Source organism: Pungitius pungitius, chromosome 1 (assembly GCF_949316345.1).
Source record: "Pungitius pungitius chromosome 1, fPunPun2.1, whole genome shotgun sequence".
In the NCBI taxonomy this organism is placed as follows: Eukaryota; Metazoa; Chordata; class Actinopteri; order Perciformes; family Gasterosteidae; genus Pungitius; species Pungitius pungitius.
Window position 1 is genome coordinate 33,952,842 of NC_084900.1, and position 24,653 is coordinate 33,977,494.

General features: G+C 41.1%; 2 protein-coding genes and 1 long non-coding RNA gene across 7 annotated transcripts; 2 read left to right on the forward strand and 1 right to left on the reverse strand.

Moving 5' to 3' along the window:
- Positions 1–695: 695 nt before the first annotated feature.
- hnf4a (hepatocyte nuclear factor 4, alpha) lies at positions 696–17,426 on the reverse strand. Of its 3 annotated transcripts, none has more exons than XM_062565662.1 (10): positions 17,342–17,426; positions 5,001–5,175; positions 4,410–4,504; positions 3,900–4,006; positions 3,654–3,809; positions 3,065–3,152; positions 2,808–2,960; positions 2,451–2,687; positions 2,198–2,320; positions 696–1,692 (listed from the first exon to the last, which is right to left on the reverse strand). In XM_062565662.1, the coding sequence occupies exons 1-10, from the start codon at positions 17,388–17,390 to the stop codon at positions 1,550–1,552; spliced, it is 1,326 nt and encodes a 441-aa protein (XP_062421646.1). In that variant the 5' UTR covers positions 17,391–17,426; the 3' UTR covers positions 696–1,549. The 3 variants fall into 3 exon arrangements, with proteins under 3 accessions (XP_062421646.1, XP_037333851.2, XP_037333850.2); XM_037477954.2 differs by lacking the exon at positions 17,342–17,426 and adding an exon at positions 6,046–6,259; XM_037477953.2 differs by lacking the exon at positions 17,342–17,426 and adding an exon at positions 6,040–6,258.
- Positions 8,807–19,908, forward strand: LOC134132885 (uncharacterized). Of its 3 annotated transcripts, none has more exons than XR_009957079.1 (4): positions 8,807–9,743; positions 17,169–17,329; positions 17,465–17,526; positions 18,140–19,908. It is a non-coding gene; the product is annotated as an uncharacterized LOC134132885 (long non-coding RNA). The 3 variants fall into 3 exon arrangements; XR_009957080.1 differs by having other exon boundaries at positions 19,003–19,908; XR_009957078.1 differs by having other exon boundaries at positions 17,465–19,908.
- An 815-nt stretch (positions 19,909–20,723) lies between these two features.
- On the forward strand, positions 20,724–23,375 carry fitm2 (fat storage inducing transmembrane protein 2). The gene is made up of 2 exons (XM_062565663.1): positions 20,724–20,975; positions 21,548–23,375. The coding sequence occupies exons 1-2, from the start codon at positions 20,803–20,805 to the stop codon at positions 22,155–22,157; spliced, it is 783 nt and encodes a 260-aa protein (XP_062421647.1). The 5' UTR covers positions 20,724–20,802; the 3' UTR covers positions 22,158–23,375.
- Positions 23,376–24,653: the final 1,278 nt, after the last annotated feature.

Genomic DNA, 24,653 nt, shown 5'->3' on the forward strand with positions numbered 1-24,653 from the left:
GCTAGTGCATGCTATGGGGAGCTGTATTCCCTGCATTCAATTAAAATATTCACCACTGAAGTTAAAATCTTCAAGTTAGTTTTAAGTTTGTGGTCATTTCAGTGTCATAATGTTGATATGCCATCATCATGTTTCTTCTTGTGGGGGCAATTACATTGCAATACGCTAGATGGCAGAATTTGCCTTGTTAATCCTGCATCTCAGTCACTAAATATAATGTATTCCATTTTATCTGTCTGGTATGTTTTCGATTTCAAAATTCAAAATTAATTCTTTGAATTATATGAACTGAAGTAATAAGGTGTACGGTTTGGTTGGTTGTTTTTTGACAAAAAGATGTTGTTTAGTAGCTTAAACTTTCATCGATTGAGTCTAACCGAAGCACATTATCTTTATCTATAGACTTATTCTACTGGAATTTAGAAAGAAATCCTTGACAAATCTCTCTCTCTCTCTCTCTCTCTCTCTCTCTCTTGAATCCGTGTTATCTATAATGATTTTATGGCACTTTATCAGCCTTAAGCAACATGTTGCATTAAGCTATCAGTGAACAAGCAGTACTGCCACGTTGGAGCCTTTTTTTCGCTCCAGAGGCTCCAACGTGTCGGCTTTCTTTCTCAAGTAGTCAGAGAATGTGCAAACCCCTCCATTCCTTAGAACATCATAGATTGTCTACAGAAAATGCAATGTAAAAATAGATCTTGAAATTTATTCATTCATCTTCACATTGTGAGGCAAAATGTTGCCTTTTTTGTAAGGCTGTACAGGTTACAAGGCACACTTTTTAAGACAATCTATTCCATTAGTTAAAACTTGACAAAGTACTAAACAAAAAATATAATATAATATATATATTAAAAAAAAGAAATACAACATATTATTGGGAAACTTCCTCAGTGTGCTTGTGACTTTTATAAAGTAGCACAACAAGGGTTTGGTGTAAATTTTAACATGTTCAATTTAACTTCTGTAATATGTATTTTCCAATGTGTTCTACAACATACAATCTAGTCTTTTCACCAAATGTTTAAAAGCTGAACTCTGAAGGGATGTCTGTTAGCTTTCATACACACTTCCTCACTGGAAGTTGTTTAATTTTTTTTCCCTAGAAACATAACATAAAATACTGTGCAACACTAAATACATTACAATGTAAGGCCTGTTGTAACATTCATGAAATACTGACATGACCGCACCGCCATGTCAAAAATGAGCCTTCCTGCACACACTGAGGACATTGGAAAATAAGTGATGTTACCCAATAAAAAAAAATACATATATACAACAATGTACGTCTTTCTGCGTGTTGGCTTCACAGAACAGTATGTCTGGATAGTTTGGACATTAATAATTGTGTCTGCCTGGCTGCTGCATGTGTGAAAAAATATCCCTGAAGATTAACAGCAATCCGCAGAGGACAAATTGTAATCATCTCATAACTTCATTGTTTCAGTCAAGTTAACAGCTTTAATGCGGATTGTGTGTGTAAATACACATATGGACCCTGGATTAACACAATAAAAAGAAGGAATAAGGTTCCAGGGGATTGTTAAACAGCCTCCTGCTTTGTAATAGTAGGCTGAGGGATGGAGGTTGGCTGCTTAGGCACCGTGGCTATGACCCCCTGAGCCAGTTTATAGTGTTCTGAGCTGGAGGCAGTGGGTGGAGATGGGATCGGGGTTTCAGGAGTGGCTGAAAAGTAGAACACAAATGAACAGGAGCAAGTTAGAGAGGGGAAAACGGCAGATGTATATTTACTCTTCTGTGGTATAAAATGTCTGGGGGCGAAGCCATCTAAAAATAAGGAATAAGCACTTGAAATTTCTCAAAGCATTAAACATGTTAAGAAAGAATAACAGAAGTTCCCTTTGACAAAATAAGCCAGATTAGTTTCCGTAAAGAATTTAAAGGATTATTCTGCCGAGCCAGTTTGTCCTTGCAGCTACTTGACTAGGCTGCACGGGAAGCTGGGTGAGGGAGATTTGAACATCACTCTTAATCAACGTATGATTGATTTCAGCTCACTTAGATTAATTCTTCTGATCAATGATTGACCTTGGGGCACAAAAAAAAACGTCCCAGTTCTCCCATTGCATGTGGCAACGGAACAACCTCATGGTTTGAGCTAAATACACAGAATCGGATCTTGATGCCACGACAAATGTCGTCCTCATTTGTCGTTTTTTTTTGCACTTACAGATTTGACCGTTATGGATCGGCGTCGGGATGTTGCTGGTCACTATAACATTGCTGCTGAGGTGCTCTTGAACCAGGTGAGGGTGCAGAGAGTGAGGTGCATGTGGAGCCTCATTGGCAGAACCTGGGAGACAAACCACACAATTCATTGACATATTTGACTTACTCACAAAAGTCAATATTTTCTATATTCTTAATTGACATGGATACTGCATTTCTCCCCAGAGCTTTTAGGATCAGATGCCTCGGCTCACCTCCAAGAAGCATTTCTTGCAGCAGGTTGTCAATCTTTGCCATGCCAAAGAGTTTGACAAACTGGATCTGTTCGATCATCTGCCAGGTGATGCTCTGTAGCGTCGGCAGCAGCAGGAGCAGCTCCCCGAAGCGGCCCCGGGAGTCGTACTGCCTGTCGTTGATGTAGTCTTCCAAGCTGACCTGGACCTGGTATCGCATCCGCTTGATTTTCCCCGGGTCACTCAGACCTTTGGCGTCTGTCAGCAAATAAAAGCAGGTGTTGTTTACAAAGAGATGCGTTTTAATGAGTCAGAACGTGTGTTCTCTGTGTGCATTTCACTGGTACGTTTGTGGTTAGATCAATCCCAAGGATGTACCTGGGTCAAAGAAAACGATGGCCTTCAAGCAGGCGTATTCATTGTCGTCTATCTGAAGCTCCTGGAAGGGAAGAACCAGTTCATCCAGGATCCTCACGGCCACCCTGCCGACCTCCAACTCCGGGCAGTTTCTGGGAATGATGTGGTCATTTCCTGCAAGAGAGTGTCACATTTTTGGTTTAGTGCCGGATGGGACAATGCTTCTTGTAACAGGGTTGTGCAAAAAAACAAACAACAACTTCATATGTCAGTTTTACCCAATAGGAGGATGTCTTTGTAAAGCATTGACCTCTTTGCAACGCCAAGCAAAAGGTGCTCTCCAGCATGAGCCCGCAGCAACGCCACCTGCAATGCAGTGAATTCATTGACTTATCAGCTGTGTGACAGTAACTCTGCATTCGTCAGAAGGTGTTGTGTTGTACAGATCTATCCCTTTCCAAAAATACGTCTCTTTGGAAGCTTTCTGTTTAATGCGAAAGAGTGAAAAATCCTGGAGGAAGACACTGACTCCTTCACTGATACAACATCAGCAAATCAGTTACCAAGGCCTGGTGATCACATTGTTAATGATTCAGCTCTTTTTTTATAGGTGGGATATAACTTTGAAAAAAGTTCATCATGTTCTAACTCAAAATACAAATGTATGTAACCCCTCTGAGTTTTGAGGTTTAATGTAAAACAACATTTTCTTTCAGGTGTCACCTATATCTAAACTATTTGGGGTTTATTTAGGAGGAAAACATCCCGTTCCCCAGCAGCCCACACACCGTGGTCTTCAGCTAACTGGTAGATGAGTGACCAGTGTCTACACAACTATGTGCGCTGCGTCTGCCTTGCGAGTCTTACCTGGTCATCCAGGGGCAGGTCACAGAAAGCCGGGATGTACTTGGCCCACTCCACCAGGACCAACAGCTGTTGCTTCATGGACTCGCACACGTCCGTGATGGCGGCGATCTTTTTGGCCCTGATGTCGCCGTTCAGTATGGGAGCAGGCGAGGTGATCTAGAATACGACAGCCGTTTTAACGCCTCGCTACCAGCCGTTCATCTCAGTGAGCCGCGACTCCCCCGAACGTGATTCAAAGCGTCTCACCTGTCTCGACAGCACGTCGGCCTGGATGAGCGCGTTGATGGAGGGTAAACTGCTGTCTTCGTAGCTGGATCTCCTGGTGCTGATTCTGTCTCTTTCGTTCTGCACAGCTAAAAAAACACAGAGATTCACGGTGTCATCGCTGCTGCAGAAACATTCAGAGAAAAATGTGCCATTTGCTTGTTGCAAGGAAGGAAAATATATATAAGATTGTCCCCAAGAGTGCACAGTCATTTCAAAGAAAAATACGTCTTCCAAGGCTGTCATGTTTATCAGTATATGGCTATTATGGCCCGGAAATGTTTACTCAGCATAAGCTGGTTAGAGACCTCAGCGCTTTACCCAGTGAACATTAACAAAGTACTTCTCCCGTGGGTATTGCAACACGTCAATTCGGTGGGGACGGCTCACACTCAGTGCTTTGCTGATGAAAAGGGGAAAACTTTCTTTTTTGTTTTTAAAAAAAACAAATAGATTCGCTCTGTGTACTTTAATCGTAAAAAAGGCTCCCACCTTCTTTCTTCATGCCTGCTCTGAAGCATTTCTTCAGTCTGCAGTATCTGCATTGATTTCGCTTGTCTTTGTCTACGATGCATTGTCTGTTGAACCTGGGAAATGAGTGGATTGAGTTAGTTAGTCATTGAACCATGAATGAGACATGAATGAGACACGAATGAGTGACGCGATTAAAGCTGCAATAATCAGTCGTTTGATTGACAGTAAGTTAATTAGCAGCAATTTCCATGATTGAGAAACTGTTTAGATATTTTTTTAAACAAAAGTTTCTTAGCAGCAAACTGCATATCTTTGGATTTTAGACAAACAAAACCCACTTTTGAAGTCAGCTTGACCTGTGGGCAGCCATCTCTCACTATTCTGACATTTTACACAAAACAATGATGAATCCATTCCTCAAAGAAAAGGACCTGTCGATCAGCAGCCCACGACGCCATTCGGCTCTTTTATTGAAACAAACAACAAGGTCATGTTTTTTTTTTTTGTGTGTGTGTGTGTCTGTCCTTCTCCCTCACACAGACAGCCCGAGCTGCGCGAGCAACGCTCCGCTTCAGTAGAAATATCACATAGTGGCAGATCCGCCCTCACCTGCACGAGTACATGTGGTTTTTGCGAACGCTGCGTCTGAAGAAGCCCTTGCAGCCGTCACAGCTGGAGGCCCCGTAGTGTTTGCCAGTGGCTCTGTCTCCACATATGGCACACAGGCTGCCAGCCCCGAGGTGGCCGGTAGCATTCATGTTGGTGCTCTCGGTCGGTGAGGAGTCTGACACGCGCACACACACACACACACACACACACAGAGAAAGAGACGGTGAATCATCAGTTTTTAGTTGTTATGAAAAGCGACAGAGTAGAGAGTCTCTTCAGCTGCATTGACGGCTGATCAAATCCAGCCTTCATGTTTCGTGAACCTGCAACGATCCGTTACCTGCCTGAGCAACTCGGACTCAGCCAGCAGAGCCAGAAATGAGGCTTGAAAAAAAAAAAGGCAATCACTGGAGACAGTCGTCTTTTTTTTTGTCTCACAGTCTCACAGCTATCAGTCGTGGTCGATCAATCGTAGAGCATGTCATGCTATGGATGTGAGGCTGACTCGTAATACATTGTTATGCGTTAATAATTGAGTGGAAGTGTTGAAGAAGCTCCCTGTGAACCTCTCGTGGGGAAATTTGGAATCGGGATCACAGGCAGATGTCATGGGAGACTGCATACACAAATAAGCTGGTGTCATCTTGAACCCCTTTTTTTCACTTTTGCTCTGTGTGGGAAAAAGGCCGTTTGTAACAGGAGATGTGCGATCGGGGATCCTCCAACTACTGCTTCATCGGAGGATACATGTCAATGCGGCGTAACCCATCTGACACCACGCCGCTCGCCATGCTCAAACAGGTTCAAATAGCTACGACCAAAAGACCCGAACGCGCCGAGAAGAGAGCAAAGTCCCGTGAATCAAAGTCTCTCAGAGCTGAATTTACTGCGATAAAAAGACGACCGGTGCACAGGCTCGTCCCTCTGCGCCCGAGGTGGACAAACGACCCCTTTTTATCACTCCGTCCTCTCCGGACCAAAGTTTTAAATCAGTAAAAGTTTCAAAGTGCACTGCCAGAGCTGCATATAAACGACTCACCTGTACCTAAGGGGAGCATTTGCATGTTTTCGAACTCCAGCGTGGTGTAAGCCGGGTCCAGAGCCTCGCTGTAGTCTGCCATGTCCATGTCTGCCGGTGCTTTGGACGAACAAATTCTCAACTACTTTGACAGTGGGGCAGAAGGTACTTGTCCAAGAAGCTAATGTGCCCCCCCATCCCTCATCCCCCTCAACCCCTCCTTCCCTTCTCACATCCCCACACACCTCCACAAACAGCCCCCCCTCCCCCCTTCCTCCCCCCTTCTTGCCTGACTCCGCCCCAGTGACAAGGTAGCGCCCTCGCCCAGTGGAGTATGATGGGGGGACCTACTGGTGTCACACAGGAGACCAGTGAGTGACAGGAGAGCTCGCCTCCTTCTTCCTCCTTCCCTCGTGCCGCTAGCCGGACGAGAGGTGGAGTGTTCTTCTGCTTAATGGTTAACTCGCCCCCTTCACTGTGGAATCACAGGGTTGTTTTTTGGAGCTTTTTTTTTTCTTTCAGAAGAGATAGCACAACTTTGATTTCTGACATCTCTGCTTGGTTCTCTGGTCATTAATAGATAAACAATTGCGCTCTGTGAGCTGAATCAGGACAATCCTTTGCCAAATCACTCCTCTGTCACTTCAAAACAGCTCAATTTTACAGCCAGCCATTTCTGCAGCAGCATGCTGTTATCACATGCGCACCAATTTACAGCCTCCACATAAAGTTATAGAGTTATAGAGCAACCAAGACCCAATGAAGGTGCAGCGTCTGCAAGGAGACCCCATGTGATAAGTTCACTTCATACATACATACATTTCAGAAGGGAGAGTTCACTACATTTATCTAAGAGCCATGAGTTGTTTTTGAGACTTAAGCGTGTGGACATTTTGCAGGTGAAGCAGAGCTCTCAGGTGTTGGAAAATGAAACTGAACGTGTGAGATATTGAGTTGACATCTGACATGAAGAGTTTGTCATCTGCAGATTCAGAAAGATGTTCCTCTGCACAGATGTTCCCCAAAACAATCCAGGAATTATGGGAAAGCCTCAGTGACAGGGGAAAAAAAGTTAATTCCAGCATATTTAACAGAGGAAATAACTCTTGCTAAAGCAAAGCGATGCCTTTATGTGAGAGAATTCATTGTTTAGAAAAAGAGCCGACCCAAACGCTCAACTCAACTCAAGTGCATTTTAAAGTGTATTTTGGAGAAATGAAAGCATTAAAGGATCATCTTCAGTATGAATTGAACCCAATTCAAAGTTATTTTCTGTAGCTCTCAAATCTCTTAAAACCATCTAAAACCAAATTATGTTTTACAGGGATTACAAACCATTATAAATGATAATGGGAGTATTTACAGTCTATATAATTACATGTGTGCATGGGTATATGTGTGTGTGTGTGTGTGTGTGTGTGTGTGTGTGTGTGTGTGTGTGTGTGTGTGTGTGTGTGTGTGTTTAGCAGAAAAGTAGCCACAAACAGGGCAAATAGCATAAGGTTCAGTACATATTTTGTCCCAATTCATAAGAAACTACAAGGTAGGCAAACAGTGGACCACGAGGAAAATAATGTATTCTGAAATAGTGCTTTTTAGGGGTAGTTTTCTTACACATTTTTAACACACTCCTGAATCCTGAATTTAATTTTTTTCCACAAAAAAGAATGACGTGCTTGCGCAAAGTTTCCGCCTCCACATATCACACTGCAAACAGTAGTCTTGTATTTGAAGAGAAAGTGCCAGTACATAGCAGTAGGTCAACGATCCCGAGTTCAATTTGAAACCTCAGAAGCAGTAAACCCCATGAGGGTGAACCTGTTAACCACGCACTCAAACCTTACACTGGGGGCTAATAAAATGATTTTACTTTCAGCAAGCAAACAGCATTATTTCTCCTGTGACGCTGCCTGATGATTACAATGACAAAGCCCCCTCTTAATCCCATCAGAAACCTACAAATAGAAGTGATCAACCTGGGATTCCACACATAGAAACTATTCATTTCACTCTGTCATAGAAATAGATTAGTCGACCTCGGGAAATTTTTAACAACCTGATTAACTCAATCAGGCTTAATCAGTCACGATCAGAAAAAGATTAGCTTCGTCTTTACACACTCACAGATGAGCATTCTGCATCAATCCCTGCAGCTCAGTCCGAGCGTGTTGTTTCACTTGCGTGTACAGAGGTCACGCATTACGACATTGCTTCATGTTCGATCCGCGCTGCTCGTCTGCAATGACCATATTTGCTCAAGAAGTGTGCTGATTATTTCAAAGCAGTAAGCAGAGGGTGGGGAGGGGAGTCATGAATGAGTCACTCGGAAAATCTTATCTGCTCCGTCATTAAAGTGCTTTTATCGCTGCTCCCATCTTAAATTTCTGTGAACTCCTCAAGGCACAGTGGTATACACGGTGCTATAAAGTATAATCTGTGGTTGTAGCTTTCTTAATCACAAACTGACAAACTGTTCCAATGTGTAAGCCTGAGACTCCCATAGTCTATCTGCATTTTGAGTTGGGGGGTTCGTGTTTGCACACTACATTCCCTGCTGGATTGACACTCGCAGGAGGTCACATTAAAAACGGAATACAGTTAATGACGCTGTTCATTTTAATGACACATTGGAATGTCACCATATTCATGATGCAAATTTGCTGATTGGGGAGTTTTGCTCAAGACAAAACTTAATTAATAGAACATAACTCAGTGGAACACTATTTACAGGTGATTAGCAAAATCTTTGCACGCTAACTCACTGAACTGACTATGGTGAACATAAAACATTATACCTGCTGTTAGCATTTAGCTCAAAGCGCCACTTTGCCCTGCTAGCACCAAGACTCGAGCCGTCTGCAAGAACTGATTTGACATTAAATAAGTGCATTTTTGTGCGTCGTCATTTTTTTCCAAGTATCTAATTGTATTTTTCTTCTTTTTGTGCGTGTTTTTGTGTGGTGAATATTTTGAATTTTGTGCTGCTGTTGTCTTGTTTAATGCAAGACAGAGTCAAATTCTATTTTCTTCCAGTGACGTTTGTGAGCCTTTAACTGAAGAGGCGACAAGAAGTTCTTTAAGCTCGAAGCGGAACTTTTTCCGATCACTTTGTTTTAATGGCTGCAGCGTACAACAACGGCCTGACGTGCAGCTGTCAGATACCTGCTAAATACTGGCCGATCACAGCGCTGTCTTATAATCAGTCACCCAAACTCCTGCCCCGGGGCTAAAAGTCAAAGGATCGCCGAGACCTGATGTAACACTTGTGATTCTCCCCTTTGAAACTTCAGTTTGTGAACAAAGTCCTGTCTATCTTCTGAATAGGAATCTCCGACCACTGACCAAACTCCATTTGCAACCACAGCCTATTTGTACCTTCTCCTCAATGACTACATTTCATTTTACCCAGGTCCGATCTCAAAGGCAGGCGGCGCGGAAGGCGACGTGGTAAAGAGAACTAAATGACAGAAACCAGCAGCTGGGAGGAAAAGACAATCGCGGGGCGTCCTGGAAGAGTAATTGTGATGTGGAATCTACGCCGTCCGGGGACTTATTTTGTTTCTTTTCTAAGGGAGCACCAGCCCAGAGGGAATTGTGAGTGTTTGTAAAGCACCATCCAGGAGCGTGATGATGTTGATAAGAGTAAAACAGAAGGAGACAATGTGCCTGCTGCAGCATATTCGAGGCTGCTGCTGCGCTCTCCTGCAGTAGATGAGGGGAGATAGGTGAGTAGAGTGTCATGGCAGAGACCTTGTCAACAGATAACTATCTGCAAATAGCACAGCTTATGCAAACCCCTGTGGCTGACTGCAGGAAAATCGTATTTTCTTTGCCATTACTTTCATTGCTTCCAATGACACCGATTGATTCCTTTTTTTTGTCCAGATCACATATTTTAATCTCAGCGTTTCTGTAGTTTGTTTAATATGACAAATTGTGTGAGACCTTTTTCTTGCTTTTGTAGCAAAAATTGCTTTTTGGACAGTTTAGTTGATTAATAACTGCTGCTTAATAACAACAAAAAAAACACATTATACATTTGACATATTATACATTTAATTCATCTTGTGAGGAGGTGGAGGGTGTTTTAAAATGACAAAAGTCACCATGTTATCAGGTAACCACACAGGTCCCCACTGACGTCTTTACATGTTAATTAATAAGATAAAAATGTATTGGTACATCTTAAGTGATTCACCCCATCTCTTTAAGGGGAATTGTATGTTTTTAAAAGATGATTACAATAAATAAAAGATGGAAAGACGTTGAAATAACTATTCTTTTCTCTGAAAGATCAGAAGAGTTGACATATTTTCCAAAGCCATGATCACTTGTTCTCACAGTTTAAATAGACAGCTGGTTAGTTAGTATCTCATTGTATTATTGGGTCACAAATTTAAAGATGTAATTTTGCAGTTGTAGAAGGATAATACAACACTTGTTTAGACGTGTTTCATATTATTTCTGACATCTGCTCTCTGTAACAATGAATTACACTGCATTTCTTCATGTGAACAAACTTTTTTGAAGTGCACAACTTTCTAGTTTTCATGCAAAGACATTAGTTGTTAAGACCAAAATGGCCCTGAAACACATTAAATGTGTTTTTCGAGCTGTCAAGACAATATTCTCAAGATAAAAAAAACAGGTTTCATCTTGTTACAAATCCAGTCCGACTGAACAACTCTAGTAGCCTCCGTGCCACCAAATAAGTAAACAATTGCATCAATAAACATGAAGAGCCATGCAAGACGTAAATCAATCACAGTTAGTGATAAGGCTTTGTAATTATTAACCATGTTTTGCTGAGAGTTCATTTTGACTGCTGGCCCAATCACCTCAGTCAGCAGCTCCGCTCTGAGCACTTTTATCTCTTAGATCCTCCGTGAGGTCCTTCAGTCAGCACCCGATCAATAGACATTTAACCTCTTCAGCTTGGACAACAGGCCACTAAATATTTAGCCATTCAACCTCGTCCCTCCTGAGCACCAAAAAGGACTCCATCCAAAATAGAAAATGATTCATATTTTTGGAGACATTCCTAAATATCCGTGATTTCAGATAGTTCAAGGATTCAAAAACATATTCATTAATCTGGTAATAATCAGTAACACTGATTCAATTTTTTACACTTTAATTCTAACCTCTGAGGTCACATGCTGCTCTCTACTGGTCTCGTTCTGACGTTGTGCTCGGCTCACAGTGCTGTTTTTTAATTCGGCCTCAGAGGCCCGTCAACAGTAGCGCAAGAAGTTAAGCAACTGAAGACCCTTTTTCCAAATTAAAAGAAGCAACACCTCATTGAAAGAAGACAGGAAAAATTCCTCCTTGTCAGACTTATTAACTAAGTAAAAACTACACACTTTTTATCTGAATTTGAAAAGCATCACGTTCCAAGTAGCATGACATTGAAATACTCGAGTTCACTTGGGACTAAATTCAATACAGTCGTTTATGTACCTCGTTCCCTTTCATCACTCAAGTGTCTAAAAATCCTACCGGAGTCTGTTACTTTCTACCACTGAAATCAGGCAACATGAAATCCCTGCTTACTGCTGCCATCATGTGGACACAAAGTCTACATGCAATAACGAGACCCAAGCTAAAAGCCTCAGTCACCAACAGAAGAATTGAGGAAATATTCTGCATCCAAAATATTCATCACATAGAAACCATCAATTGGGGTTGTCAAGTTATCGCAAAAAAGATGAAATACTCACGTCAATGAACGGTCTCTTTTAAACTGTCAAAAGTCAAAGCTTCGCCCTCTGTAAACACCTCGAACAACACATTTATTATGAAGAACTCAAGCAGCAGAAAACCAGAATCACCTATTTCCATTGGATCTGTCTCCCCATCACCAAAGCCTCCGGCTCGAAGCTCCCAGAGGCTTTACTTTCACCGCTCCACCGCTGTAACGCCCCAAACCCAAGCTCGTTGTTCGCCCCCCCCCCCCCCCCCCCCCTCTGATTCAGAAACGATCGCCCCCTAATGCTCAGAGCTCCGTTACCTGGGTCGGCGAGGAGCAGCGTCCCATCCCGGCCGTACATCCCTCTGAAGGCCGAGCCCTGACAGCAGAGGGAAGGCCCATGAGACGCAGCGGCTCGCTCAGGGCCCAGCCAGGCTGAGGCGGCCTGGGAGGAGAGGAGGGGGCCGCCGTTACCGGGTGGTGCTGTTTGCCGGGGGGGAGGGGGGGGATAATCCCCCTAATTCCTGTCACAATGAGATTTGATTGGAGACTTGAACACCCAGATTAATAGTGTCAAGTGAACAACGTGTGATACCTGCCCTGCAAACACGCTGGGTTTTCTGACACCAGATCGGCACATCTACATCATATTTTTGCTCCAGTTCAGATTCAATTTCACTTCATAAGCTGAGGCTTTAACAAGGTTAATACTTTATCATTTTAATCTCACGGTGAATTATTTTTTCAGAAGTTAGATGTTCCATATTGATGTTACATTACATGTCATTTAACGGACGCTTTTATCCAAAAGGACTTACATTGCGTTTTAAAAAACATGGCCTACATTTTGCCTGGGGAGCAATTGGGGGTTGGGTGTTTTGCTCAGGGAGGGACACTTTGAAGCGGCACATCAGCCAGGAGTCAAACCACCTAAGTTGTGGCTCTACGCGCACCACACTACTCCATGCGCCACCATCACCATATGTCGCTGTTACTATTTGACCCTTTAGCGACTTTGGTGAAATTCGGGCTGAAGGGGAAGGAAAGCACCTGCCCATGAACACAGTCAGAGACTTTATTATACAGTAAACTTGAAGGAAAGTTTAAATTTGAAATCAGTAAATCCATATGATAAAAAAATGACTCAACAAAAGCAATATTGTAAAAATACAGATTAAGATAAATTTGCCAAAGAGGGTTTTAATTGTAAGGAGCTTATGGAATTCATATTTGGTTGGTTGTAATGGCATCATGTTCACTAAGAGTACCAACGATGACTTGGAACTCCCATTTAACAGTTAAATCAAGTTATTTGGTGGTTAGAAATATGTGCAAATATTCTGCTATTCAATGTTTGTGTCGGTGTTTTGTAAAGTAGCTTCTTGCTTAATGTAAATGTAGCAAGACTAAAGTCATGTCGCAAAGCACTGGAAAGAAGATGCAAGTTAGTGAAAAAAGTCAGAGCACTAGTAAGAAGTGAGAGATGCAAGTTAAGGTCAAAGGTCAATCACTAGAAAGAAGGGAGAGATGCAACTAGAAAGAAGTTAGCGTTAAAGTTATCGTAACAGTTTCAATCCCCTGACTTTAAGAATCAAATGTTGATGTCCAGTTCTTTGCTTCTGTGTAAAAACTCACTGCGTTTAGATGTACACTCCTGTAAAAGAGGAGCTCAAAGGCATTTCAAAACATTTAAGGAGACACGGTTTGTTGTGTTAATAGCAGTCAGTAGGTATGAATGGACCAAACTTTTAATGAGCCCTCGAGGTCAACTAAGCATTTACTAAATTGCCATTATTGTAAAGTACTTTTTTATAACTTGAGTGTCTCCATTTTGATAATTAACTAAAGCTATGCAGTTACTTTGCAAATGAATGTTTTCCACACGATAAATGCAATCAACTTCTGAAATATGTCGCCTTACTAACAAGTTAAACACACAGCAGCAGAACCAATCTGATTATGGATTGGTATCTTTGGAACATCAGTTGACCAACCAACCAACCTCCGCATGGACAAGAAGTCCTTTAAGTGCTCAGAAAAATCGAAATGTTGTCTTTTCCATGACAACAGGGTGAGTCCATCTGACAGGGATGATCTTGTGATACGATGAAAAGCTCCGGGACCACTACTTTGTCAACAACATACAAAATGTAGCGTTATAAAACTGCAGAAATACTGCATACAATTAAAAAGATAAGTAAATTGAATGTTATTATTATATAAAATGTTGCTGATGATTTTACTGAGCTAAAATATGTATAACAAACACGTCTCCTAAAAGGGGCCCAAAAGGCGATATGACAGCACGGCGTCGTGCTTGTGAATTCCGTCGGTTTTGGCCGTTAACTCGGTCATATCGTCATATCATCCGCCCCCTCCGACGAGCCGTTCCCCTTCGTAGGCAAACAGATACCCGCCGAGGAGCTGGTGGACGGCTGCTGTCGTGTTTGCACTCGCCGAGCAATTCTTCCAACAGCAGAGCTCGGGAGTTTGTCCAGGTTGTGACCGTTGAGCAATTAATCCCACATGCCTGACACAGGTCACACGTGTCGTAGGACACGCACTGCACGTCACTCTGAAGGTGAGGCCAAAGGAACAATGAGGCTGTTTTGGTCCATTTTTTCCATTTTTCTCAAAGCATCTCCATTTAAACTGCCAGGGAGTCGGAAACTACAGTTGATACAAACTTAATATGAATTTGAGCATGAACTAGTATTGCTTGCTTGAGTCATAAGAGCAGCTACCTTTTGAAGGAACCCGAACAGTGATTTGCAGTCTGTTTGGACAATGGGGCATGTTATAACCGGATCACGGCCAAAAAGAGGCTTACTGTATGCTGCTGCTGCCAAAGAATGCAATTTTATTTTTGAACATGAATGTCCTGGTTTTGGAACATTTGTTAAGCAAACAAACAAATCCATGCAGAAGACGTTGCCAGTCAATCAGATGATCAGATTTGGTCATGGATGAAAGAGGTGGATGGAGCATGCATAAACACAAGCATGCATACATACATACATACATACATACATACTGTAAGAGCCATTATGCTCTCTTTTTGACCGTTGTAGTTCCACTGGAGAACACTGGGTGGAGTATGGGTTTAAGGTGTATATAGATAATCAGGGAGCAAGGGAAGCCAGGTGTTGGGTTTAAGGTGCGTATATAGATAATCAGAGAGCAAGGGAATGGGGGTGTTGGGGAAGCAAACAGTTTTTGACCGTGAGGATCAAGGGTGAGGATCATGGTGCATCAGAACTATGGATTGTAACATGTTTGAGCATCAGAACTGAGCAAAAAATAAAGAAGATAAAATGCAGTATTGGACTGGAACTGGATTCATTTGGAACCACGCGTCAGATAGCCCTACAAAACACCTCTACTAGTGACAAGATGGTAAATTGTCGCTACACATACATACATACATACATACATACATACATACATACATACATACATACATACATACATACATACATACATACATGCATACATACATATATACATGCATACATACATACATACATGCATACATACATACATACATGCATACATGCATACATACATACATACATACATACATGCATACATGCATACATGCATACATGCATACATGCATACATGCATACATACATACATACATGCATACATGCATACATACATACATACATACATGCATACATGCATACATGCATACATACATGCATACATACATACATACATGCATACATGCATACATGCATACATACATGCATACATACATACATACATACATGCATACATACATACATACATACATACATACATACATACATACATACATGCATACATACATGCATACATACATGCATACATACATACATACATACATGCATACATGCATACATGCATACATACATGCATACATACATACATACATGCATACATGCATACATACATACATACATACATACATGCATACATACATACATACATACATGCATACATGCATACATGCATACATACATGCATACATACATACATACATACATACATACATACATACATACATACATACATAGAATACAATGAGTTATTTTGCACTATTTGTAACTCTTATAGCCATAGTTTAATGGAATAAGCTGAAAAGAGCTACAACATTAGTCCATCACTCAATACTTTGTTGGCCTCTCCACACGGTCATAAGGACTCAGCCCATTTGTTTGTACTGAAGACATAAAAAAAACATCATAAACAAGCCATGAATCTTTATTTTTATGTGTAAAAAAGTGCCAGTTCTTGCCTGTTTGTGTTTTCAGTGGCAGAATAATTCACAATTGGATCTTCAGCGATGTTTTACAGCGGTATTATGTAAAGTTAAAATAAACAACAGTGACCTTGTTTATTACATTAACTGTATCAAACGCCATTTGGGCCGCCACCATCTTTTGGGGGTTTTTTTCAGCAAGAATTAAAACTAAAGAGTTGAGGTAAGTACAGCAGAGTGCTGAATAAAACATTTATAGGCAACAAAAATGTCCCAATTTGCTTTATGAACTGTAAACACACTGCAACAAATATGAAGTGCACCTGTCAATCACAAGGTAGCCACACCCTACAGCATACTCTGGTTTATTGATGATTTTAATCATAAATGTGACCGTCATTTACTAAATGTACATCAAGTTGTATGGAAGACAACTTAAAACTAGCGATTGAGAACATTCATGTTTCATAATATAAGTTATGTGTTATGTTTTATAATACAGTAGATTACCAACTGGCCTTGTATTCACAATGTCACAAAGCTTCCAGATCAAACAGGGATGTTAGCAGTGATGGAAACGCGCGGATGCAGAGGAGCTCAGAGAAGGTTGGAAAGCAGATGTGAACTTTTTAGGTTGATAAACCTAAACACAATCCCTTTACTCCCGTGGGGCTTCTTCTCCGCAGGTGGCTCAATAACGAAGCATGTTTCTACTACTTTTCTTCTCGTTCGGCCAGAGCTTTGTGAAATTTTGGTCCCCCCCCCCGCCTGGGGACATGCAAATCTTCCAATGAATGGCATGAGGAGTAAATACAAAACCTCCATCTGCTGTATTAGAAACCGTTGTGAGAGGCAGTCATGTCGGGCCTTCGCTTTTATTGACATTATACAAAACAAAACGGTAACACACTGCAGCACGTGAAGAGAGATGTGACTGATGGGGCTTTTCTGGGTGTGTGTTTGCACAGAATCACGTACATTAAAGCCTTCGGCACCGACGGTCCACAATAAATCAACTGCACCAACAACATCAAGTCGTCCACTTAAATCCTCACGTGGACCTGCTCAGACTCTACTACCCCGTCCTTGTGCGCTCCGACATCTCAAAAACCTCCGTCCCATCATCACCATCATGCCCACCTCACCATGGTCTCTCTCTCTCTCTCTTTTTTTTTTAACAACCTCCATATCTCTGACACACCTCCTGAATTACAGCCGTGTGAAAAAGACCGACGCGAATGGCGATGACATTTCCAGCCTCGATCTGTGGCGAATCCAGCGGAGCGCCAGGGAGCTCGGATCCACCAAAGAGGAGGAAAAAGCCCCCAGCTGCCACATTCACACGTTCTTTCCAACGTTGATTCAAACAAAGGGAGGTGTGTACTCACCAAATGGAAGTTCCATACTAGAACTGACTTGCGTGTTTACATTGACCATTTCGTCCTCTGCTCCCTCTCGAACATGTGCTTAAAAATCCACTCTTTTTTTTTTCTCCCCTCTCTGGACATAAGGTGTAAAATGTGGAGGTTTGGCGCAGGTTGCTGGAGTGTGAGAAGGCTGTTGTTGGTGCAAGGTAAGGCCGCTGTTGCCGCTGTTATCTTATTGATTTTCCTAATCTGGGCAAATGTGGGTGGGGAGGTTAAACAGTAACCAGGCTCGTATGGACACCAATCTATATAGCAGCTGTAACTGAGGCAACATGATGATAGAAACTCAAATACACATTAAGTTATTACACGCTTTTCCGCTCTCTCCCATCACCAAACAGAAATGTCTCCATACAGTTTGGGAAATGAGTATGATCACTTAAAATTAAACTGAGTGTATGAATAAAGGAAAGGGAAAGGCTGAAGGGTGGAGAGGCAAAAAGAAAAGATGGCGGAGTGGAGAAGGTACAGAAGGTGGCAGCATACAAACGGGGTATGAGTGACGTCACCCGTTCTGTTTTTGACTGAGGGGGGAATATTACTGCTGAGCGGTAGGATGTATAATTAGTCCTGAGTCACCTGTGGATGAAAGACATGAGGTCTAATTTATTTTAAAATGTGATTTCCTCAGTCTCACAGGTCAAAGGAAAATTCACTTCACAAATGCAAGATTTGCACCTTCATCACTCATTAATTAGCGCGTGTTAATGCACAATTTGACTGATTTCTATAACGACATGTTCTGGTCTTTTTTGACAGTATGTGACAAGATGAGCAGCCACTTTCAGCCACTTTCCATTTTCTGAAGAGCTCTGGGCATAAATAGTTTCTACATAAAATATTTGCTCTTAGTGGCTGTCCGTGTGTGTGTGTTTGTGTGTGTCTGTCTGTGTGTGTGTGTATGAATTGGTTGGTAGGCACAGCTGATCTGCTCATATTTAACACCATAAAAGCTGCATTAGTCTCCTGTTTTATGGCACAAAGATTTAATGAGGTGAAATGCAGGACTGAGAAACACAAAAAAGTGAACAGGCCAAAGTAGCAAACAGACATTTGTTTAAAATATATGGAGGGGTATACAGGGTCATTAGTTATTTAAATAAATACATTTCAGTCAGGCAAACACATTGACTGATGGAATTGATGGACACTTTGTTTAAAAAAAATTGAACCAAAAACACATCCAAATGTGTTTCTGTGAGCTGTACAAGAAAAGTGCATCATTTTTAGCTTTCTGTGTCAAAATTGATTTAAAATAAAAATCTCTCCATATAATATTAGGAAAAAATGAACCGAGCGACAATTTTGTTTAAGATTTAAGAGTTTAAACATACTGTATAGCTGCATCGCGTTCTTATGATGACTTTTGTGTTTAAAGCTGTCGTGTTGCGTTGGTATCTGGTCAGTCGTTGGGGTTTTCTCGTTGGGGAGCACAACTCCCACACAGTTCCCCCCCCCCTGAAACACAAGTTAACATATTATTAGTCATAAAGGCATTGATTTGCTTCTATGTATTTTTTACTTTGGGACCAATATAATTTAAGTGATAAGACTGGCACCATTTGTGTATTTTGCTTGTAAGTACACAACCCTAATGTGGATTCATTCATTTCCTCCAACAGCTTGTTATTGTTTGTTTTGGCAAATATTACTCAAACGTGAGTAAATCTGTTGTAACTATTTTCCACATTTCCCCCATTATCCTGAAATATCTCCGTTTATTGCTTTAGTGGGTATTTGATACATGCAGGATATATATATATCATGCTCATGATTTTTTAATAGGTTTTGGATATAAATAGAGATCCATGGTACAGGGCAAATATATGTCAGACTTTAGTTTAGACATACCATTATTCAGTTGAATTTATAATCAATAATGATATTCATGTGTTTGATGAGATTTGTTGACAAAGAAATCTGTATCATCTGACTTGTATGTTGAGAAAAAGAAAAAATATATAAAGAAAGGCATGAATCATTGACTGTTTTCAAGTGGTCTGTTAAGGTCCCCAAATATTTGCAACATTAAAATGTTTATATCTGTTTACGTTCTGTCTGGGACCGTGGTTTCATTGCACTGTTGTAGTCTCTTGTGTTGAGGACAGATTGTTCCATAAAACTTGACACCGTGACCCCCCTGACTTACAACCACATGCCACACCACAAAACTCTGTCTGAGCAAACACGACCCAGGAAGGACTGACTGACTGAAACTAAATCTCATACTATCTCTGAAATATTAAAAATGTTCAAAATATCCTGAAAGATGCACTTTAATGTTTGTCAAGGGTCCATTTTTCATTAACCCTAATGGGGCAGCTAATACATAAAATTCTTGTAAGAATTATTTTTAACTTAGTGCTGACTGATAACTGACTTTGACACTCATAACCTTTTGACAATTTTAGTTGCTGTGGAAGAAAATAAATCACCACCAAAATAACAACAAACATGACACGGCCTATAGGACACAATGTTTGTCTGCTGGATGATCTGAACATAGAACATTTCTTGAACATGAGATATTTCCAGTTTAATTGTGTCCTCAAATGAAAAATGTCAATGAATGAATTAAGTAGAAATACAAGATTAAGTTTGTACTTAAGTACTGCACTTGAGTACTTTAGTTACATTCAACCGGTTTCATTTACTTCCTTGTGATTGGACAGATATTTGGTGTAATTATGGTTATTTTAGGGAATACTCTGACTGGGTTTTTGAGTGTGCATGATTTCTGCATTATTTCTTTGTTTGTTTATCTGACGAAATATTATTATCATTTTGCAGTGGCAGAAAGTTGAGGTACATTTACTTCACTGCTGTACTTTTGGGGTACTTGTAATTTTCCTGGAGCATTTCCATTATACATTTCTAGTCCACTACACTTTGGAGGCAAATAATCTACGTTTTACTCCTCTGCTTTTATTTTAATAACACAATAATTAAAAAAAAAATTAAAAAAAATATATTAGTCATTATTAGAGAACTGTAGAATTATTCAGTTCAGCCCCACCCTCAACAGCAGCAACCTTTAACGATATGTTAACCTTGATTGATCAATAATGATCAACACATATGACTTAATATAGCAGCAACTAAATGGATCATTATGCTTAATAAGCACTATAATTTCAAGTAATTTACATTAATAATGCTAATAATGCACAATTTCCAATGGCGGTCTCTGTAAAGTACAACGAGTATATTACACTTTTGAAATTACTTTTACATGACTAAAACTGAACGCAGCTTACGTATCTATAAAAGTATAATAAACGGTGAAACGGGCGTACACTATCACGTACAACAGGTGGCGTCACGAAAGGGAATTCAGTGACAAACGGAAGCTGACCGAAGAGAAGCCTCATTGGTCGAGCCACAGTGACGTCAGAGGCACTCGTCTTGTCAGCTCTGTCACTATGGCGGCGGTGGATGTCATTGTGGACAACTTGGTGACTCTCTGGAGGATACCGGCCGTCAGGCAAAACTTCCACTGGATCTTTTTGCTCATTTCGGTGGTGGGATCGATTCTGAAAGAGCTGGAGCTCGTTCCGCAGACGTATTTCAGCAGCAACAGAAATGCCCTGAATGTGTGAGTCGAGCGGTTGTGTTGTGTTGCTAGCTGAGGGGTGACTTTAGCTAACATAACTGACGGATTTGAGCTCCCGTGCTCACTGTAGGTTAGTAAAAGGATTTGTGGTAACAAAGCTTTTTTTTTTTTTTTAAAGGCTTTGTGGTAACACACAACCATCTTGTGATTTTCCCCTGACGTTGCGTTGTAATGAAGTTAGCTACGCCGACGTAATTTAGGTCAAAGGTCAAATGTGACCGTTCATCGCTTGTGGCTTATGTTCGCAAAGCTTTGTTAAATGGTGCTGTATCACACAGTATATATATATATTTCTCAGTGAAGCCTCAGGAGTTATTGTCTTTAAGAAATGAAATGATTTTCATGGCTAGAGTTACTTAACTAACGGTTAAGATGGTTTAATAAACGAATACCCATGCACAGTGTCAAAGTACAAAAGACACCTTCAACCCACAGTTGCTTTTTAATCTGATACGATATAAGAGTGCAGATGACTGTAGTATCGAAAAAGTTGTGTTAGTTATTGCTATTAGCTTAGACTAAATGTGATTTCCCCTTCCCTGTTTTTTTTGCAGGTATTTTGTCAAAGTATCCTGGGGGTGGACGCTGCTGCTGCTGACCCCCTTCCTCCTCCTCTCCAACTCGTCCTTCAGCCGGAGCGCGTCCTTCCTCGGCCGGCGGCTGCTGTCTCTGGCGGTGGCGACAATGATCTGGTACGCCTGCACCGAGGCCTTCTTCTACGTCGAGGACTTGACGGGCTCGTGTTTCGAAACCGACGGCGTGGATGTTATCAGCAAGGAGTTCACGTCCAAAGTCGGCTGCAGGCGGGCCGGCTACCAGTGGCAAGGCTATGACATCTCGGGACACTCCTTCATCCTGGCCTACTCGTCTCTCTTCATCATGGAGGAGACTGCGCCCATGGCCTTCCTGAAGACAGCCAGTCTCTCTGCTCTGCCCAGGATGGTGCTAAACCTGCTCTACGTAGCCTTGAATCTGATCGTGATTGTTTGGGTGTGGATGTTTGCGTGCACCTCCGTTTACTTTCATGACCCGTCTCACAAACTGCTAGGGACCGTATGCGGCCTGCTGGGGTGGTATCTGACGTATCGGGTTTGGTATCTAAAACCCTGGTCGCCAGGACTCCCTCCTCAGCGCCACCTAAAGGGACTGAAACTACACACCTGAGCTGCAGTCATACTATCCTGTAGATTGTTATTGTTGCAGCCATCCTCATAACAGCCCACTACATTTGACGTTATCTTTCGTCGGGTCCAAGCTCGCCAATTCTATTCTAAGTTCGTTCTGAGGTCGTTTTGTACTGGATGGTGTTTGGCAGCTGCTGTTCCCAAAATGACTTGGTAATCTGAGATAAAAGCAAGACGCTGCTCTGCTGCCTGGCTTCAGCCTCTCACCTCCAGCCGCCGAGGCTTGCATGCTGCATTATTGTTTGTCCCACTGTTTGTTGCCTTTTAATTTTCAGCTTCAGAGTTATTGCAGCTTTTTAGATGTATTGGGACATTTGAGAATGTCTACAGGTCCATTGCAAAACAAAGTCAGATCAGACACTGAATCTAATGATTTAAATGAGCTGTTGCATATGAGAGTTATTGTGACTGTGTGCCAACACAATAAGTAAAGTTTGCTCAGAGAATGCATCAAGCTTCTATAGTGAGTTTATACATAGTTTCACATGTTCATCATAGACACACTTTAGTTTTAAGCCAGCCCTGCAATTGGTAGTTCATTAAATGGTTTAGTTTGTTAATATGAATATTTAATTATTGACTGCAGATTATTCAATTAATCAAAAATGTCCAAGTTTGGAATTAAAATATTACGTTTTGTCCAAACAAAAGTAAAACAAATCCTCAAAATTGAAAAGTTGGATCCAGAAGTTATTCGGGTTTTGTGACAATATATTTATTGTCAAAAGGAAAAAAAGAAAAAGAATTGTTATTTACTTTTCTGTTTGATTAATCGATTTAGTCAACTAACATTTCCAGTTGGAACTTAATTTGTTTCCAACAACGCAGTGATGATTTTAAATAGTCAGTTAAGTAATGTTTGCTGGCAGGAAATTCCTGAAAGTTGGTTCATATCCTACGTAGAAACAAATGAGTCAGAGTCTGAGTGCCACAAACCAAGTAGGAAAGTATTTAGCACTAAAATAAGGATTAAAAAAATATTTTTTTTTATTGAGTATTATAATATAATACCGGCCTTCTCCTGCAATGAGACATTTAGGGAAGCTTGCTATCGGTGCATTTCTTTATGAATATTGTTTTACAATATTGTCAAATGTTTTATAGCACTTATATTTCTTGATGTGTCAAATACACAGTAACAAACTAGAGAGAAGGGAACAATGTACGTTAAAATAAAATAAATAAAAACCAGGATCTGTTTATTCCATTTTCATTATTTATTTGTCATTGATGGCAACTGAATAAATTAAGGCTTATGAACAAACATCATAAAAAGCACCATAAATAAATGCATATATATATATATATAAAAAAAATACAAAATAAAATACAAAATATAAAATACTATAGTGAAATATAATGGCCACAAATAACAACTTGCATTCCTTGCCTTGAGATCTTTGTGTGTGTTCAAAGAAGTTCAGATACAACCCCTCAGGTGCCTTGATTTCAGTCCAAAGACGCAGTGGATTCTTAACCGGTGGGAAAGCATTCAACGTGATTAGATGATTATGAAGTTTCTTGATATTTTCCTCTGCAGTGACTTCTGCAGTTTGTCAATCAACAAAAGAAGTGAGTGTCTGAGGGTTAAAAAGTCAACTTAAATCACAATTAAGTCAATTTTACAATTAAATTGCAACAGGAAATGGTGCTTTTTCACTTTGTGTCCTCTTAGAAACTTCAAATTCAGATACATACTTTTTACATCATTGCCGTTCATGCAAAAACATTTGAAAACCAAACAACCTCCCTGTTTCCTTTAATGCACATCTGCAGTGTCTCATGTCCAATCGCTGTGGCTGTACGACCACTATCAAAACCAAACAGGCTGAGCGACAGCTTCGAGACCTCTGCGCTCCTCAGAAGAATCCGATTTATTATCAGATGTGACACAGCGAGTAGATGCTGCTATTGGAGGAGCATTGAGTGTCGTCTTTGATTCAACGCGTTGCTGCCAAGGCCGACAATCGTCACCAGCTGCAGGGCAGGGAGACCGGGAGCATCCTGACTCAAAATGTCAAATAAACTGCCTTTCACTATCAAAGGCTTAAGCTGCACACAAACGATGTACTGTGAGTCCTTTCTGCAACAAGCGTCTGTGTAAGAAGCCATAAAACCAAAAGCAGCTTACAGCTCCGGCCTCCGGCTCACATCATGAGTTGAGGCTGAAAAGCGTATTGTTCAGGAGCAAAATGATGGAGGTCTGACTAAGGGAAAAGCATCAAGGCTCCCATTAAGGCTGAGTGTGGAGTGAGAAATGTAAAACTGCGTCAACAAACAACTAGAATGGCAAAGCTAGCCGGGGGGGGGGGGGGCTTTGTGTTCACCCTCATACTTCTTAAATGACTTCAAATGAATCAGCTTTTCCTCCCATCTTCTCCTTATTCAACATGTGAGCTCATGTAAAATCCAGTCTGGAAACATGAAGGAGAATGAAAAATGTATCTGTAAAAACAATCTTGCATCGGTCAGGAGG